At 18.6% G+C, this 21,317-nt stretch overlaps 4 protein-coding genes across 4 annotated transcripts in view; 2 read left to right on the top strand and 2 right to left on the bottom strand.

Annotated features, from left to right (window-relative positions):
* Window positions 1-1,810, top strand: part of PF3D7_1474700 (protein kinase, putative) — a gene marked incomplete at both ends in the record, with an annotated part of 2,573 nt that extends 763 nt beyond the window's left edge. Inside the window, 3 exons of the mRNA XM_001348853.2 lie at window positions 1-1,321; window positions 1,531-1,626; window positions 1,729-1,810. The exon at window positions 1-1,321 is cut by the window's left edge and continues 763 nt beyond it. Coding sequence (XP_001348889.2) covers window positions 1-1,321; window positions 1,531-1,626; window positions 1,729-1,810 — 1,499 coding nt within the window. The remainder of the gene's footprint in view (window positions 1,322-1,530; window positions 1,627-1,728) is intronic.
* A 556-nt stretch (window positions 1,811-2,366) lies between these two features.
* PF3D7_1474600 (vacuole membrane protein 1, putative) lies at window positions 2,367-4,137 on the bottom strand (the record flags this gene model as incomplete). The annotated part of the gene is made up of 5 exons (XM_001348852.1): window positions 2,367-2,441; window positions 2,540-2,928; window positions 3,107-3,257; window positions 3,407-3,541; window positions 3,703-4,137. The coding sequence occupies 5 exons, from the start codon at window positions 4,135-4,137 to the stop codon at window positions 2,367-2,369; spliced, it is 1,185 nt and encodes a 394-aa protein (XP_001348888.1).
* A 3,043-nt stretch (window positions 4,138-7,180) lies between these two features.
* Window positions 7,181-9,286, top strand: PF3D7_1474500 (splicing factor 3A subunit 1, putative; the record flags this gene model as incomplete). The annotated part of the gene is made up of 1 exon (XM_001348851.1): window positions 7,181-9,286. One exon carries the CDS (start codon window positions 7,181-7,183, stop codon window positions 9,284-9,286), a length of 2,106 nt encoding a protein of 701 aa, XP_001348887.1.
* Window positions 9,287-9,752: 466 nt separating this feature from the next.
* PF3D7_1474400 (conserved Plasmodium protein, unknown function) lies at window positions 9,753-20,872 on the bottom strand (the record flags this gene model as incomplete). The annotated part of the gene is made up of 16 exons (XM_001348850.2): window positions 9,753-9,858; window positions 9,946-10,103; window positions 10,230-10,736; window positions 10,907-11,195; window positions 11,508-15,019; window positions 15,149-17,563; window positions 17,685-17,797; window positions 17,960-18,156; window positions 18,330-18,671; window positions 18,849-18,937; window positions 19,047-19,133; window positions 19,240-19,443; window positions 19,543-19,780; window positions 19,888-19,940; window positions 20,107-20,477; window positions 20,620-20,872. The coding sequence occupies 16 exons, from the start codon at window positions 20,870-20,872 to the stop codon at window positions 9,753-9,755; spliced, it is 8,934 nt and encodes a 2,977-aa protein (XP_001348886.2).
* Window positions 20,873-21,317: the final 445 nt, after the last annotated feature.

Raw genomic sequence — 21,317 nt, 5'->3', positions numbered from 1 at the left:
AAAATAACAAAAATAATTCTGTGCAAATACAATTATATTCTCAAAATTTTCTCAAATATTTGTTTTTACAAATATATAAAACATTAATTTCTCTACTAAAAAAAAATGTGGCTTACCATGATTTAAAACCTGATAATATACTTTTAAACAAAAGAAATCTTCATGAAATTATTACCTGCTCTGTTCAGGTAAAAAATAAAAAAAAAATTAAAAATATAAAAAAGAAAAACCTTAAAAAAAACAGCGAAATTGAAACTGTTCATGTTGAATATAATATTCAAAAAGAAGTAACAAATATATCCAAAAAGAGAAATCGAAATGAAAACAATAATGACCTAATTAATTTATACAAGAAAAATATTTTTGCAATAAGGGAAAAAGAAAGAGATAAAAAAAATGAACAAAACATAAAGAAAAAAAAAAATCCAAATGTTCACTTTTCTCCTTATAATAAATTTGATTTAGACAGTATGAAAATAAATAAAATAAAATATATTTATAATGTCAAATTAAACAAATGTCTTGAATATGATGAAAAGGTAAAGGAAATATTCTTTATAAAAAATAATTTACGTGAAACATTTTTATTTTCATCATACAATACCACTGTACATATTCAAATGTTTGTTAAAAAAAAGAACAATATATCCAATCCTAATTTACATCAAAATAATTTGGTTGAACAAAAAAGTAATTCTAATAATGATAAAAGGAATCAGGTGGCACATATGTATAATATTCAAAGCGAATATATAAGTACACATAATATGAATAATAATTACCAAATAAACAAAATAAGAAATATGTCAATTTTTAAATGTACACCAAAAAAGTATATCAGCTTTTTAAAATTTTATTGGATATACTTTAATAAAGAAGATTTGAAAAAACAAAATGTAGATTCTTTTCTAATTTATTTAGATTTATATTTTATAAACAAATATTTCAATAAAAAATTTAATTCTAATAATATATTAGGTTTAAAACCATATGAAAAACAACCAATAAAAAATAAAATAGAACATGATATAAATAAAAAATTACATAAGAATGATACTGTAAAGAATAATGCTATTAATAATAATAATAATGATGATAATGATGATGATAGATTTAATGAGAATAATGATTTTTTTAAATTAATCGATTTTGACACATGTTCTTTTATCTCTCAAAATTGTAATCATCCAGGTACTTATATTTTTAGTCCCTATGAAGCTTTATTTAATGTTACAAATAAGGACATAGATTATTATAAAAAGTTATCATATAATTTTGGATCAGTTTTGTATACATTTGTATATGGAAAACCCCCCTACTAGTATATAAATAAATAAATAAATAAATATATATATATATATATATATATATTAAATTATGATAAATTATTGTTAATTTTTATTTCTATAAATATAAATTGAAGAACATCCTACTTATACATATAAATTTATTAAGATATATATTCTTTTATTTCATACTACATATTCACATTTTCATATTTTATAATTATTTTTTCTTTGTTTTTTACAGTGGTAAGGATATATTTGAAATTTTTCAAAATATGCAAAAGAAGCTAACATTTCCAAAATACCGTAAAATAGATAAGGACTTAAAGAATTTACTCAGGTATAAATAAAAATCATAATTTAATTAATTTCATTAATTTATTCTTTATTTAAAAAAAAAAAAAAATGCTTTTTTTTGCTGTTTTTTTCTACATATTTTTAGAAAGCTATTAAAGAAAAACCAAGATGAAAGAATGCAATTCAAAAAAATTAAAAGACATAAATGGTTTTTAAATAATAATTGAATATACAATATAAATAATATATATATATATATATATATTTGAAATAAATAATTAATAAATAATTAAATAAATAAAATATATCAAAAAAAAAAAAGAAAAAAAAAAAACAGTTATGCTGTAAAAAAAATAAAAGACATGAAAAAATAAAATGTAAATATTACATAAGGGATTTTTTATAATATATATAAGGTATTATATCCTACTTTATACATACATATATATATATATATATATATATTATTTACTAATTTATTTTATTCTTCAAAATTAATTATTTATACAAATGATTCTTCTCTTTAAAATTAGATATACATGAATTTTTTTATTCTTTTTATTTTTTTATTTTTTTATTTTTTTTTTTTTTTCTTTATTTTTTTATTTTTTATATTTTTCTTTATTTTTTTATTTATATATATATATATATATATTTTTTTTTTGTGCAATATTAATACATATAATTATTTATAATCATTTGATAAAAAAGAAAAAACATATAAATACACTTTAAAAAAAAAAAAAAGGAAAAAAAAAAAAAAACACAGGACATGTTCACATTTTATTTTTTTATTTTTCTTGGTGTCATTTCGTTCTTGGATTTCAACAAACCCTCTAATTCTTCTTCATCAACGTTCTACAAATAAATAAAATATAAATATATACATATATACATATAATATATATAATTAAATACATATGTGTTTGTTTGTTTTTTTAATATTTAAGACTTACCTTTTGATATTTTTGGGCTATTTGATTTATGCATGATATAAAAAAGACGATGAGAAGTACACAAAAAAATATATTGAATAAAAACATAAAATTCAACTTTGAGCTGCTTTTTTTTCCATGTTTTAATATGGATATTTTTTCGTCAATATAACTTTCAAGAAAGGATTCATCACTTAAATTTTCGGAAAATAAATGAAGAGGTAAAATTGATAAGCATTTTTGTATTATTTTTAATTGTAATTCTTTATAATTATTTGAAAAAACAAAAATGAGGAAAAAGCTCTGAATTATAGTTTTAACTATAGCTTTTCCTAAAACTAGTGGGATGAAAAAATTTTGAAAAGGCATTAAAAAGTGCCCACAACAAATTCCACATAAATCAAACATGACTGTAAAGGAAAAATAAAATAAAATAAAATAAAATAAAATAAAATAAAATACAATACAATACAGAGACATAAATATAAAATTTAAATAATTCAAAATATAAGTACAATACATAATGGTATAAAATATCAATATTATATTATATTTTATTCATTTTATTATTTCTTTCTATTTTTTAACCATTTGGCCAACATGATAAAAGAAAAACAGAAATTGAACCATATTTCTTAATAAAATCCAACATCCATATTTTCATTGCTGTAATGATGTTTTTCTTCCCTTCTTTAATATCCTTTTGAAATTCTTCAAATTCTTCATCACTCAGCTTCGACTACAAATTAAAAAATAATAAACATAAACATTATAATATATATATATATATATATATATCGATTTATTTATTTTTATATATATATAAAATTATACACATTTTTCTTTCTTTCTTTTTTTTTTTTCTTCTTTTTTCTTTTCTTCTCATACTTTTGCTGCGTAATAAGATGTTAAATATGGCGGTAATTCTCCCAAGGCTGTACCAATTCCCCATATAAGGCAATATGGATATATTTTAAAAAATAATCTTGAAAATGTTATGTCTTCATCATTTGTTCCTAAACACTATAAAATGGTAAAAATTAAAATATTAAAAGGTAAATCATTATATGGATAAATAATAAACACATATATATATATATATATATATATATATATATATATATATATATATCACTTCTACAATCGTATAACACTTTAAATGTTTTATTTTTTTTTTTTATTACTTCGAAATAATTTCCAGAACTAAGAACAGAACTCCACATATTTATTCTTGAATCAAAATTGAGAGAATTACAATACTCTGATGTTGAACATATAGAATATATATGGGGGAATAAAAACAATACTCCTGAATGCATACCACACCCTAAACCTATACTACTTAATATACCTAAGGATAACCACCACACTGTTACTTCAATATATATTATAAAATTATTTAAGTGTTCATATTTATATCTTATTTTAAATAAAATTAATATTATTAATAATGCCAAGATTAATATTTTATTGTATTTCTTGTTTTTCTGATATGTTTGTACAATTATATTTCGAAGTTGTAAGCAAAATAATTTTATTGTTTTTATAGGATGGTAATATAAATTTATGTCTTTCCTTCTTAAATACAGCTCCTTCTTCTTAGCTTCATATGAATCCATCTTTATATTTTCTATGTATATACATGTATTTAAAAAAAAAAAAAAAATTCTACATGTAATAAATAAAAATAAATAAATAAGTAAATATATATATAATATATATATATTTTTAATATTTCTAATTATGAATTAAAAAAAAAAAAAAATAATAAAACAAAAATAAATTAAAAATTATGCTTATACACATATATATATGTCATAAAATATTATATATCTTCTTCTTCTTTTTTTTTTTTTTTGTCAAATATAATTTACGATGAATATTTTATATAATTTATTGTCCTTTTTTTTTTATTTTTTTTCTTTTTCTTTTCAAATATATTTAAAATAACATTATCTTATTTTTAATTATACTTTTTTTCTTCTTTTTCAAATATGATTATATATATATATAAATATTTATATGTATTAATTTATATATTTATAAATAGCTTAAATTTTTTCTTTTTTCTTTCTTCTACTAAAAATTCAAGGAAAGAAATACAGAAATACGAAAAAAAAAGAAAAAAAAAGAAAAAAAAGAAGAAGCAAAATGATAATATTAAATTTATATATATTTAACATATGTTATATTATACAAAATAAAATGAATATTTATTTATGTTACTATATTATATATATATATATATATTTTTATATTAATATAATATACTTAAAGGAAATAGTTCTTAAAATAATAAATATATTATAAAAATACTTTTTTCCTTATAAATATTTCTTTCTTCTTTTTTATATATTTCGGTTATTATTATCTATGGATGATGAAAAAGTATGCATATCTCATCATATTTATATAATATAATATTTTATTATATAATAAGAAAAAAAAAAAAAATAAATAATAATATAATAGAGAAATGAAAATTTTGCACTATATCACTTTTTCGTCAATTTAATTAATAATTATTTTATTATTTCTATGTTCATTTGGGGATTATATTTTATATTATATAAATAAATATTGTTTTTAATTTTTAAGTATATATAATAATATATTAATATATATAATAATAATATATAATATATAAATAAATGAAAAAAGCAAATGAGCATTAAAAATATATATTATTTATAATAATATTATATATTTTTATATATATATAATGCGTAAATTTATATTTATTAAGAGTCAATGATTTTTTATAGTAATAATAAAAATTATATTATATATTTATTAACTAATTTTTAAAAATAACATTCTTATAAAACCTTTTTAATTTAAGATTAATTTATTTTAAGTTTCTTTTTTTTTTTTTTTTTTTTCCCTTATTATTATATTTGAAGGTATTATAACCTTATAATATACGTAAACATTAAATATTAAATATTAAATATTTGTTTTTGTTTTTCTCTTATTTTTTCTAAAATCGCGCAAAAAAAAAAAAAAAAAAAAAAAAATTCGAAAAAAGGAAAATCAAAATGAAAATTAAAAAATGTTAAAAAAAGAAAAAAAACAAAAAAGTCTATAAATATATATATATATATATATATTGTAAAATTATAAATATATATATAATAATAATATTATATATATATATATATAATATATGGTTTATTAATCTATTTTTTATTGGTAAAATATTATATAATATTTACACCATTTTTTTTTTTTTTTTTTTTTTTTTTGGAAGCATATATTTAATTATATGTGTATGTATATAATTTATATTTTATATATAAAAAAATTATATGGCTAGGATTTTCTCGAATTATATATATATATACATATAATATATATATATATATTATACATATATATTTATATTTATATATATAATAAAATATATACTTTTTACTAAATATTTGGAGACTGAGAAAAATAATAATAAATATGTATGATAAATATAATTATATAATTTTATAATAAATAAACCATTTAATAAATATTTTTTATACATATAATTATATATTATATATATATATATCTACATATATATATATATATATATATATATAATTTATATTATAGTATTATTATATAATATATTTATACCTTTAATATTATTTTTTTTCATTTTTGTAATATATAATATATATTTGACTACATTTATTTATTATATTTCTGACATATAATTTATTTTATTATTTTTAAAGAATTTTTATAAGTTCAAAATAAATAAAATCCATATATATTATATATATAAATAAAACATTTTATAAATATTATATAAAATCTCCTTATAAACAAATACAAATAAATATATTTATATATAATTATAGATATATTTTTGTGCATTTTTTTTTTTTTTTTTTTTTTATTTATAATAAAAGAAATTGCTGTGTTGAACTAAAAAGAATTGAATAAAATAATAGTTAATGTATAATATATATATATATATATATATATATATATATATATATATATATATTTATTTATTTATTTATTTATTTATATTTAATAATCTTTTGAATATATTTTTTTAAAGTATTATTATATTTCACACTAATCCTCTCAAAAAGCTATTCGTTAAATGTATCAGTAGAGCTATATAAGCAGATCAAAAGTTCGAGCCCGTATACGCTTTAAGCAATTTGTAAATAATTAAAAATATACATATATATATTATTTATTTATATATATATATATATATATATATGTATGTATACGCGTGATTAGTTAGTTATATTAACATTTCTACATATTGTATATATGAAATACCATATATTAAATATGGAATATTTTTTTCTTGTAAAAAATATTAGTTACGCCCATAGCTTTTTTCTGACATAAAATAAAGAAATAAATAAATAAAATTATGTCAAAAAAATTTACAAATAAAATTACATCATAATAAAATATATCATATCAAAATATTTTACTTATTAAAAACAAGACTTTTTCTGTACCATATTTTATATATATTGTATAAAATATAGGAAAAATAAAAAGTCGTATGCTAATCAAGTCTACATATATAAGCATATGAAATTTTTTTTTTTTTTTCCCATAAGTATTGTATTAATATATATATATATATATATATATATATATGTATAATTAAAAAATATTTATGTGCACATAAATGTTGCATTAGTAAAACCAATGCTCAATATTATTGTTGAAAAAAGCCTATTTGATGACGATGTGGATATACATGATAAAGAAGTGTTGCAGAAGAGGTTCAACTTTTTGGAGAAAGAAATGATAGTACCTCCAAATAATATAAAAACTGTTATTGATAAAACGGCTACGTTTGTTAAGAAAAATGGAAAAAACTTTGAACAGAAAATATATAGAGAAAAAGAAAAGCAATTTGGTTTTATTAGTCCTTCACATCCATATTTTTATTATTATCAATATAAATTACATGGTTTGTTTTTGGATATTCAAGAAAAGGATGAATTAATTCCTCATGTTATTAAAGAAATAAAAAAAAGAGAAGATGCGAATAAATATACAAATAATGAACATATTTTAAAAATATGTGATTTTATAAAAGAAGATGAAAAAGAAGAAAGGAAAAATATTATATATTCTTTGGATGATATGAAAAAAATTGATAAATTAGAAAATAACAATAATTTAAAAATACAAATTCAAGAAGATATATATTCATTAATATCTCCATTTATTACATCTCTAGATATTGATTTAATAAAAACAACAGCTTTATTTGTTGCTCGAAATGGAAAATCCTTTTTAAACGGATTAATTGAAAGAGAAAAAAATAATAGCCAATATGATTTTTTAAGAGCTAATAATTTATATTTTAATTACTTTTCAAAATTAATAGATATTTATTTAAAATGCTTATTACCAAGTGATGATATTTTAGATAAAATTAAAAAATATGCAAATAATAAAAGTAATATCTTAAATTATTCTTATATTCTATATAGTCATAATAAGAAAAAAAAAGAAGAAGAAGAACGGAAACTTGAAGAAAAAAATAAATCAGACACGTATTATGATTGGACACATTTTTCAATTGTAGAAACTATTAATTTTGAAGATGATTTGAAAAATTTACCTTGCTCAATTGATTTTAATAATGTAGAAAATTATGTAATAAGTGAACTGTTTGATACAGATAAGATGTATACGAATGAAGAAAAATTAAATAATATATCTTATCACGAAAAGAATGTTTTTAAGACATTGGGAAAAGAGGAGCTATATGAAGATAATATGGGTCAAGAGATATTTCTCGATGATAATAAATATGATGCAAGACGTGATGAATTATATGATGAAAAATATGAAGATAAGCATAGTGAACAAAATGACGAACATGATGGTGAACATGATGATGAACATGATGATGAACATGATGGTGAACATCATGATAAATATGAGGATGAATATGATGATGAATATGATGATGAACATCATGATATATATGATGATGAATATGATGAACTAGACGATAAATTATATGAGCATACATATGAAGATAATTCTGATGATAATTATGAAGATAAACTTAATAATAGTTATAATAAATCAAAAGCATATGAAGAATCTAACAATGTTATGGATAAAGCATATAAACACAAAAATGTAGATAATAATGCTGATTTAGTAAATGGTGACGTGGAAGGTTTAACTAAATATTCTGATTCACGTATGAATCGAATATCTAATGGTTTAAATATTAAAGATAAATTATTAAATAAAAATATAAAAAAATATAAGAACAAAGAAAATGTTGTTCCTAGGGCACGTTTTGCAAAAAACAAAAAACACAAATTGCCTAAAGACAAAATACATAAATGTCCATTAACAAATTACCCAGTAGATATTAAAGATATGTCTAAGCATTTGAAAACATTATTATTAGATCCACAATGGAAAGAACAAAAGGATAAATTATATGAAAGAGCAAAAAAAGAATCATCTTTTAAGCCTTTAGATGATATAGAAGGAAATCTGTCACTTTTTGTTATTAAGAGACCTGATCTTTTTGGATCTATTTATGAAGAAATTAATCAACATTCAACAATTGAAAATAAAAAAAAGTCGCAAATTGATCATACAACAAATGGAAATGATATATTTAGTTATATTCAAAATATATATACACAAATTTTACCAGGACCTTCCATGAATCATATCTCACAAAATGACACACTTATAAAGAATAATATTTTACCTCCAAATGAAACATTAAAAACAAATTATAAAGAGAAAAAAAAAATAAATAAATAAATAAGTAAATATTTATATTTTTTTTTTTTTAAATAAGAATATATATCATTCTATATATTATAAAATAAATATAATATAATTACCAAATTTAATTAATACACATTCATGTAATACTTATTTGTTATGAATATATTTATTTTTCAATTCTTTTATTTTATAGATTTTAGTTCAAGTTTTTTTTAAGTTGAATTTTAATGAAAAATGTTATTTGTAAGTTTAATCATTTTTTTTTTTTTTTTTATTTTATATATTATTATTATTATTATTATTATTAGTAGTAGTAGTAGTAGTAGTAGTAGTAGTAGTAGTAGTAGTAGTAGTAGTAGTAGTAGTAGTAGTAGTAGTAGTAGTAATAGTATCATTAGTATTTTTTTATTTTTTTTTATTTTTTTATTTTTTTTTTTTTTATTTTTTTTTTTTTTTTTTTTTTTTTTTGTATTGTTGTCATATAATAAAATATAATTATCTACCAATTTGTTTTTGTATAACATCCTTTTAAATGTAAAAATATTTTTTCGCAAGGTGAAATATTGATGCAATATATTTTAGTGACATTACTAAGGCTAGTGGGCCTGTATTAAAAAAAAAAAAAAAAAAATATATATATATATAATATATATGTATGTACAGAAAAAAACACTTATATATTTTGTACTTACGTAAATGTAATGATGATATAATCAGGGCACAAGAAAGGATTTCTTTCAATTTGTTCGTCCTCAACATTATCCATATCATATGTCTTTCCAAATAAAATGCCTTTATCTTTACTGAAATGAAAAATTTGATTCTCTCCATATTTAAACATTGATGTACTCTGTAAAAAAATAATAAGTAATATATATATATATATATATATATATATATATATATATATATATATATGTATATCTATTTGTGTGTATTTATATATATATAATATTTATATGTACTGGTTATCTACCTTATTCATCATTTCTTCATCATTTATCACCCAATTTGCTGGTATTTTTGTTTTATTAAATAGAAAGAGACATGATTTATACATTTTTAATTCGTCAAAGAAGAAATTAATATAATATACATTATCCTTCATTTCAATTTCATTATATTGTATTTTTCCTTCTTTTATTTTATCGAGTAAATTATTCTCAATTTCATAAAGATCTCTACAATGTATGAATTGTTGATTTTGTCTTTTCAAATTATTAAATACTTGAAATATATACTTATTCTCTTTTAATATTATATATGGAATGTGATAATGAAATTCTATACAAAACTTCTGTGGCTTTTTGGTTGTTAAATATTGAAATATTATAAAATCCTCGTATATGTATTTTTTATCCAATTGATCTTTCAATTCAACAACATTATTTGGAAAACTACCCTGACGTATTTTTTCTTTCTTCAATTTGTCTTGGTTGATTTCAAGGTCAAGGCATATTTTGCTTTTGCATTTTATATGATACTGACAAGGAAAAATAAAATATATAACATGGATTAAATATATGAAAAGCACGATATATATTATATATATTATATAAATTAATATATACCAAAAAGAATCAACATGATGAAACACATATACATAAATACATACATTTATAAATATATATATTTTTATTTATTTATTTTTACTATTTTCGTGTTTGTGTGATCAAATGTTTCGTCGTCTATAATTATATTTTTGATGTCAAAAAATTTAGTCGAACATATATATGTGAAAAAACCTATATTCATATTATTCATAAAGTTTATCTTCAACTTTTTATTCTTTAAAAATGTTTTGTCAAAATATTCATTTATTTCATTTATGTTTTTATACAGAATATCATTAATTCCCTGCTTTTTGTACATACTGTCTATTTTTTTGTAGGCCTTCTTATTAAAGTAATAATAATCATATTTGATCCTCTTATTATAAAATCTGTAAAAATAATAAAATAAATATTATAAGTTGAAAAGGAATTAACAATATATTTATGCATCAAAGTATACCTATATAAATATGAACACATATATATACATATATATAAACAAATATATACACACATATATATATATACACACATATATATATATACACACATATATATATATACACACATATATATATATACACACATATATATATATACACACATATATATATATACACACATATATATATATACACACATATATATATATACACACATATATATATATATATATATATATACACATATCATTTATTTACATTTTATTATTATATGATAAATAAATCTTTGGCTTCTCAACCATTATGGACAAATAAAATTCCATAAAAAAATTCTTCTTGATCTTCTCCATTATATTATTATCATTATGTAAAACACGTTCACATTCTCTTTTGGGGTTATCTATTTCAATATAATTATAATTACATGTAACCTTAAATACATGTTTTCCTTCTCTATATAATATGTCTTCTAAAGATAACTGAAATTTTTTTTTCTCTTCTTCATTTATATAATTGTCTGAATATTTAATTTGGATTTCATTTTGTTCATTATAACTAATGCTACTCATACTAGAAGATGTTTCATCATTTTCTTCTGTGTCTACATAATATGTCCTAAATATTTCTAAATCTTCAGCGTCTTCACCATTTTCAGCATTTTCACCATTCCCAACATTTTCAGCATTTCCAACATTTTCAGCATTCCTAAAACTTTCAGAGTTTCCAATATTTTCAGCATTCCTAAAACTTTCAGAGTTCCCAATATTTTCAGCCCTTCCACGACTTTCAGAGTTTCCAACATTTTCAGCATTTCTAAAACTTTCAGAGTTTCCAATATTTTCAGCATTCCTAAAACTTTCAGAGTTTCCAATATTTTCAGCATTTCCATTATATATCCCTCTACTGTTAGAAGCATAAATATTATCTTCTTCCATTAAATCTGCTTCTGTATCTCGATGTTCATTTTTCTGATTCAAATATGATATTTTATCAATCTTCCATGTAAGTATTTTTTTGATACTACATGAATTATATATAATAAATTCATATGGTCTTAATATTTGATCAAAATATTCAGCAAGCTTTCGAACCTCAACATTTTTTTCAGATTTACTCATGTTTGCATAGTTTCTAAGAATTTCTTTATCTACATACAGACGGTTTAGAAAGACTGCTTTGTCATTATCCTTATTTACTTTATGCGAACTTACAAAATGTAAGGATTTAATTTTAGAAAATATAAAAATTTGATTATTATATGTAGAATTATTCATATTGAGCGAAATAATATCTTTATATATATTAATATTATCAGAATATAAATAAAGTTTAATGAATGAACATTTATTTGAATATATAAAATGATTGAATAAAAATATGTCTATATAAAAATCGAGAAATAATTTTTTTTTTATATTCAAGCAATATTCTTTTTTTTCTTTTAATATATTATAAAAATACATATAAAATTTATTTTCATTATATTTTTTATTTTTATCATTTCTTATATTAATATAAGGTGTATTTAAATGTTTTAATTGTTCATACACCTTTGCATTTAACGTGTGCAAATTAAAACTATCCATCAAAATGTGTTCAACTTTTTTATTATCTTCCATATTATTTGTAGAAATTCTGCTCATACCGCACCATTCCTTATGAATTATCAAGCTGTGTATACAGTAATTATATATATTGTTAATTATATTACGTACATCACTTTTTTCTGAGTTTATTTTTATACTTGTATTATATTTATTAGGATTATTTATTATTATATAGAAAGTATTATTTTCTTTATTTATTTCAAAATGATATATTTTACATAATTCCTTTTTATTTCCCATATTAATTTTATTTTCTGTATTTTCTTTATTTTCACACATAATATTTTTATCTTTTACATTTAATATATTTATTTTATCATATTCATAAAATAATTCATACTTATATTTTTTAATAAAATGAATAAATTTATAATCAATCATATTATTAAGACAATGAAGAAGTTTGTGTATCCAAATAAAAGTCTTACATTTCTTATATATTTCATTATCATAATTATTATAATTTATAGAAAAATTATTTTCATTCATAATATTCTTCATGTTATAACAAGTATCATCATACATAGTATTTTTAATAAATTCATCATTTGTCTTTTCAACAAATTTGGATTTATTATTTTCACTATGACTTTTTTTTTCATTATCCCTTTTTTTTTCATTATCGTTTTTTTTTTCATTATCGTTTTTTCTTTCATTATCGTTTTTTTTTTCATTATCCCTTTTTTTTTCATTATCCCTTTTTTTTTCATTATCCCTTTTTTTTTCATTATCCCTTTTTTTTTCATTATCTTTTTTTTTTTCATTATCTTTTTTTTTTTCATTATCCCTTCTTTTTTCATTATCTTTTTTTTTTTCATTATCTTTTTTTTTTTCATTTGTTATTTCTTTATGTTCCAAATTACAAATAATTTCATAAATATAATCTTTAAAATGATCAATAACATTTTCATCCACATTATAATAATTTTTTATACCATCAAAGGTTTTACATAAACACGTGTAATCACATTTGTTATTTAAATTATTATTTTTATCCATATTTATATTTCTATCAAAGTCAGTATTTGTGTTCATATTATTTTCTTCAGATGATTTATTTTTTTCTGCTTTCATAAAATCCAACTCGTTTATCATATCATCAAAATACGTATCAGATAAATCATCCACCTTTTTACCAATCTCTAAATTATCCTTATTTATGTGTGTTCTTTCTTTATCTTCTATTTCCTTTTTCATGTATAAATATAAAGACAATAATAAATTCTTTTCATTTATATATACAAAATCAAATGTGTGCATATAAAATTCTGAGTATACTTTGATAACTTCAGTATAATTAAAATATGACAAATTAACAGAAAACGTTATGTTTACAAAGTTTTTAGATTTGGTTATATTTTCATCATAAAATAATAATAATCTGAATGCGTGTTTGTTTGATCCAAGTCCTTCTATTGTATGTATGGACGGATCACAAAAAATTATGCACGCAAGGATATTATGTTGAATATCTTTGTTATCATTACATTGATTTTTATTAATATAACAATCCACTCTATTAACATTATTATTATTATTATTATTATTATTATTATTATTATTATTATTATTATTATTATTATTATTATTATTATTATTATCATTATCATTATCATTATTATTATTATTATTATTGGTGCCAGCATTTTTTTCATGTATCCCTTTATATTTCATATTATGTAATATATTATCAGGGGTACCATTTTTTTCTCCTTTTATTATTTCTAAGTTATTAATTTTTTTAAACGTACTAAAATTATCATAATAACAATCTATATTTATATTTTTATCAAAAACAAGAACATATTGCTTCTTAAAATAATTATATTCAAAATAACCATTTTTTCTATTACATATTTCATAAGAAATTTTCAATTCATTCAAATTTTCGACTTCAAAATATTTTTTCTCACTACATATACCAACATAACTGATTTCCTTTTTATCATCATTTTTGTTCTTTTTTTCTATTTTTATATCATCCCTTATATCTATTTCGTTCTCCTTATTCATTAAGTTGTCTTTATATTCGGTACATGGTTCATAATTATTCTTTTTCTTTTTTTCTTTTTTTTTAAATTTTTTTTCATACTTTACTTTAATGCAGTGCCTCTTACATTCACCCTCTACAAAAATGTCTTTTCGAAAAGTATTATATTTTACCTAAAATAATTAAACGGAATAAATAAATAAATAAATAAATAAACATATATATATATATATATATATATATAATATATATTAATTTCCACATATTAATATACATATTTATTTCTTTTCTCGCTATATTACACCAAGCTCCAAATGTACACTTTCCGCGTGAGAGAAAAAAAAGAAGAAAAAGAAAAAAGCCTCTTTTAACGGAAGCAACAAAAAATTGGACGGATAAAATAAAACGTGCTCTTCATTTTTATATACTATAGTATTATTATGTATAAAAATATTTTCCTTTTTTTTATATTTATAAATACTCTCCAAAATATTTAAATTTTTTACATGATTATTTATATTTTTATTTATGTATTGAATTAAATATTCATTAGAATCATATATAAAATTATATGCTCTATCTTCTTTATATTTTTCATGATACGTCTTTTCAAAAAAATGAAATATTTTATTAAAATTAAATGTACATTTACATAGAGAACAGTTATAAATATTATTGTCTTCTTTCTTAATACATTTAGGATCTATATGTTCGCTATCTATTTTTTCTTGGATGTTGTTCATAATATTTGTACATATTTTTCTGGGACAACATTTTTTCTTTTTATCTTTCTTTTTTAATGCATATAAATATAACATATATAAAGAAATAAATCCACAGTCTATAAAAAAAGGTCTCTTATTATTATCAGTTTTATTATCATGATCAAGTGAAATAAATTTAATGTCTTTATCTAAATTCTTTACTTTTATAATATTACAATAACTATAATGACACAAACTATCTTTAAAAATAAAAGCATCTTTATCAAAATGAAGACCTTTATATCTTGTATAAATTTTAGCAGTAACTGTTTTTTCCATTCTATAATTATCCATATAAAATAATATCTTGAAATCTATTTTATGATATCCATATTTATTTACTAATAAATACAAAACGATTTTTTTTTTTTCATATGGTTTAAGAAAATATGTACCTTTTTCTATTTTTAAAATATTTTTTCTCTTTCCATTAGTTTTCAATTTATCGTATTTTTGTTCATTTTCTTTTAAAGTATCATTTTTTAAATTTTCATTAACATCGTTTTTAACCAACACATACATACTTACCTTATCACTATCTCCTTTTTTGTGAAAATATTTTATTAATTTTTTATTTAAACTATTAAGATAATTATAGTATTCGTATTTGTCACTAGCCTTCTTATCATCTTTTATTTTTTCGCTACATTGTTTATATGTGGTGGATACGTTTTTTTTTTCTTTTTTCTTTTTCTTCTTTTTTATACGACAAAATTGTGTACCATTATTATTATGATCATTATTGTTATTATTATTATTATTATTATTATTATTATCATTATTATTATCATCATTATTGTTATCATTCGTTGTGGTCATTTTATAAGTAGACATTTTCTTCTCATCTTTCTTATTTTTACTTTTCTTCACATATATATCTTTTATGATTTCAAAATAATCATAATAATATATAGAATCATATTTTTCTTTATTTTTCTCTTTATTTTCCTCTTCTTTATTAATATGTTCCATCAAATATTTTTTATCCCTACTACTATTATCACTATAATTCAAAACAAGTGGAAAGAAATAATTGATATAAAAATTATTCTTATTTTTCATTGTAAATGAACATTTGTATAGATATAAAGGGTTTATAAAAATACTTTTGGATAATTTTTTAGCTTTTATATTTATATTTGGTTCAATTATATTTGCATATAAAGGAATTAAAAGAGATACGAAATTTTTTTTTCTTTCTTTTTTATTAAAATATTTTGTTTTTTTCGTTTGTTTGTTTTTTAAATAGGATTCACTATATTGTGAATAGCTAGAACTTGTTATGTTATCATCACATAAGGATATACACGAAGCTTTCGAAGATGTAGATGTAGATGATTTATAATATTTAGAAATTTTCTTACCAAATTTCTTTTTCAATATTTCTTTTTCTTTCTTATCAATTTCTTTCCTTTTCCTTTTAATTATATTTTTTTCATTAATACATACCAACGGAATTCCGCATATTTCATCATGTTGTCTTGTTTTCGAAGCAATGTTAAATAAATCCATGATATTTAAATCACAACCTTTGTTTATATTTTTAACAGACAAAATAAAATAATAATTTTGATAATTTATATGTCTTTCTAATGGCTTAAAAATAATAAATATTTTCTTTCGACTTTTGTAAGATAAATTAAATTTTCTTGGATATATATAAAAGGGACATAATTTTTTTCTATCCTTATTTTTTTCATATATTTCGATATCCTTACAATATTTGCTATCATAAATAATTTTGTTTTTTTCTATATCATTGTACAAAGAATCACAACAATTCTCATTAAAATATTCATCATAATAATATATTCCTTTATTATTAATATTTAAAATTATAGATTCCTTGTCCTTATTATCATAACTTTTTATATATATACTACATACAACGTTTAAATCTAATAAACCGTTGTTCGAAATTTCTATGTCCATATAATTATAAGCACTATTGATCTAAAAAGAAAAAAAAAAAAAAAAAAAAAAAAAAAAAAAAAAAAAAAAAAAATTATAATAAACATAAACATAAATATAAATAAATATATATATATATTTTTTTTTTTTTTTCACTACATACTTGTACATCGGAAAACTTAAAAGCATATAAAGAACTACAATGAAGGAAATAATTTAAATTGTCTTTTTCGTTATTCTCTAAATATTCTGATATTTTATTCGAATAAATCTCATCTAGAAAAATATAATATATATATATATATATATATAAAGTGCACATATTTATATGGATTTTTATTTATTTATTCATTTTTATTTATTTATTCATTTTTATTTATTTATTCATTTTTATTTATTTATACATTTTTATTTATTAATATATTATTTAAAATATACGTGTCATCCTATTATTTAAGAAGAGCAAATTTAATAATACAGGTTCCACTATAACATTTATAGAGAACTCAAAAATATTTAATTTGTTCAGATTAATTAGATCTGGTACATTTTCGTTTTTTTCTAATTCATTCAAGTTACATTCATTGTCAGTGATTATATAGTAGTCTTTTTGATATATACCAATTTTATTACATCTAAAATAGTTAAGTTGTAATAATAAAAAAAATTATAATAATAATACAAAATAAAATAAATTCATATAATATATATATATATATATATATATATATATATATATATATATATATATGTTTATTCTTTTTAATATTTTTCTATGTTTTAATTTTTGTTTCATTAAAATACATACTTAAATGTAAAAGTAACAAAATTTTCTTCTGAACTATTCAAATGGATGTAATACAAATCTTGTAATATTTTTTCGAAATATAAAGTATTAAAATTATTCACAAATTTTTTATATAAAAACAAAAAGTTATGAGAATAACTTGTCACATTATTATATATATAATATGTATCTTCCTTTTCATTAATTTCTTCTATATCATTAGTTTCTTCATTATTTTTTTTTAACAATAAATTCAAAATTTTTTTTTCTTCTTCGACCTTTTTTAACTTCTCGTAAAAATGAAATAGTTTCTTCGGACATATTAAAAGGTTGATATCTTTGCCGTTATTTTTTATACCAAATCTGCACCACATAAACAAAAAATAAAAAAAAAAAAAAAGGAAAAAAAAAAAAAATATATATAGTTGTAATAGATAAATACATAAATATATTTGTATACACATATATATATATATATATATATATATATGTGATGTTCCTTTCCTTTGGTAATTTTATATGCATGTTAATATATATTACGATTTCTCTTTTTTCTCATTGGGACGGATTGGTCCGAAATTTAAGACTTTTTCAAATATTAACTTGGGGATAGAGTGAAACACTTTAATCTGAAATGAGATAACAACAAATATATATATATATATATATATTATAGAAATGACCAAATAAAATATGTTCATATATATTATAATTTCTTTTTTTTTTGTGTGTTTTTACGTCAATTATCTCATTTCCTGCCTCAGAAAGTAACCTTATATGATCTTCCTGATAATTCAAACTAACCACATTATAACATACCTTAATCTGTATTATATAAAATGTAAGAGTTATAAAAAAAAAAAAAAAAAAAAAAAATTTATTATTAAATAGATCATATAAACTCTAAATTTTTTTATTTTTTCGTTTTAACCTTTAATGAATGTCCTGGTGCAATTTGATGATTTAAATTACTTTTTTCATTTTCCTCTTGTTTATTATATATATTAATTATTTCTTTAATATAAAATTGTTTTGATGTTGGAGGAATAATTATAATGTGTAATAAAATGTTGCTTTTATTGGTAATCAATAATTCTTTGATAAATATTTCGTTTTTACGTATATCTACAAATTGCTTTAATATATATATATATTATATTTATTTTTATAACTCAAGGACATCTCATTTTATTTCAAACTTTATAATTTCTCTTTTTTTTTTTATTATTATTACTATTGTCTTGGGATATATGCTCAAGTAATCGTTCAGGTTTTCATCCTTAGATAGATTTAGTCTTGGGTTTTTCAAAAAATTAACAAATGTATTTTCTTTCTCTTTAAATTTTTTCATATCCTCTTTATTTTTATCTACAATTTTTTTTAAATCTTCTTCTTTTTTTTTTCGATATTTTTCTTCTAAATTTAGCATGTATTTTTTCATGACCTTTTCTTTTTCTTCATTACTGATATGACTAAATTGTTGAAAAGTAGTAAAAAAATATAATATATCATAAAAGAAAAATATATATATATATATATATATATATTTATATGTGTCTATTTTTTTTTTCTTCTTTACTATTTTTCCATTTTTTTCTTTTTCTTTGATTTGTATGATATGGTTTCCTTTTCCTTAAATTATATTATATAAAAAAAAAAGAAAATTAAAAAATGAGCCAACGAGATAAAATCATATATTTGTAATTAAATTAAAATGAATATATTACAAACATATATATATATATATATATATATTTTTTCATATAAATCAAGTTATTATATAATTTTTATATGGTACCTCTATTTTCATTTTTAATTCATGCGGTTCCTTTTCCTTCCCTTCTTCCTTGTTATCTTCTTTTTTATATCCCATAGAAAAAGTTACATTATCCATACATTTTTTTTTTTCTTTAAAATTCTCCATATATTTTATAATTTCAGAACTATTATCATAATCATTCATATTAACATTAATATCTTTTTCTAATAATGTGATTGTATCTTCACATTCCAACTTGTTGTTTACAAGCAGCATACTTTTTTCAAATATGTCGTCATTCTTTAGTTTATTTGATATACTTAAAGTATTATTTATTATATCTTCATGATTACTACTAATTATATCTTTGTCTTTATTTTGGGAACTTTTCAAATTACTATTTTTATAATCTATTTAAAAAAAATTTATATATAAAAAAAAATTTCCTTTTTATTTAATATCTCAAATAGGTAGATCGTTCATTATATATATATATATAATGATATATTCCATATATATATATATATATATATATATTTCTATATATATAACCATATAATACATTTATAACATCACTTGTTTTATCATAAAAAGTGGCAGAATTATCAGTGTTTTTAAAAATATTATCTTCTCTTAAAACTTTAGTTTTTGATTCATCCTTATCTTTATCACTAGTATTAATAATAGTACCATGTGAGCTGTCTTTATTATTCTTATCCTTTTTTAATATATTTTTATCATTTTTAACATCTTCTTTATTCCTGACTTTTCCCTTCAAAGATTTCTTCTTTTTATTTTTCTCCATTGAAACATATAAATAAATAAATATAAATATATTATATATATATATATATATATATATAATGTTAAAAAATATATCTATATATTTTATATATATAACAAATTAAAATATATTTACATATATATGTGTGTTTTATTTTTCTAAATTATAATTTTCATTTTTCTCCCATGTCTCATTTAATTTTTCGCAAAGGAGAAAAATTTACTCATGTATATTATTTTTAGATACATATAAATTTGCCCTTTTAAGCAAAAATATTCATTATTATTAACATACACACGTGTTATATACACACATAATCAAATAAAATTCTTGTACATTTCAGGAAAAATAGTTTTCCTTTTTTGTTAATTTTTTTAAAGTTAATTCATGTAGGAAAAAAAAAAAAAAATAATAATAAATAAGATATATAAAGAAATATACGAAAAAAAATAAAAAAGAACACATG

Source organism: Plasmodium falciparum, assembly GCF_000002765.6.
Source record: "Plasmodium falciparum 3D7 genome assembly, chromosome: 14".
Lineage (NCBI taxonomy): Eukaryota > Apicomplexa > Aconoidasida > Haemosporida > Plasmodiidae > Plasmodium > Plasmodium falciparum.
Note: the sequence above shows the minus strand (reverse complement) of the source record. Positions and strands in the feature narration are given on the sequence as shown.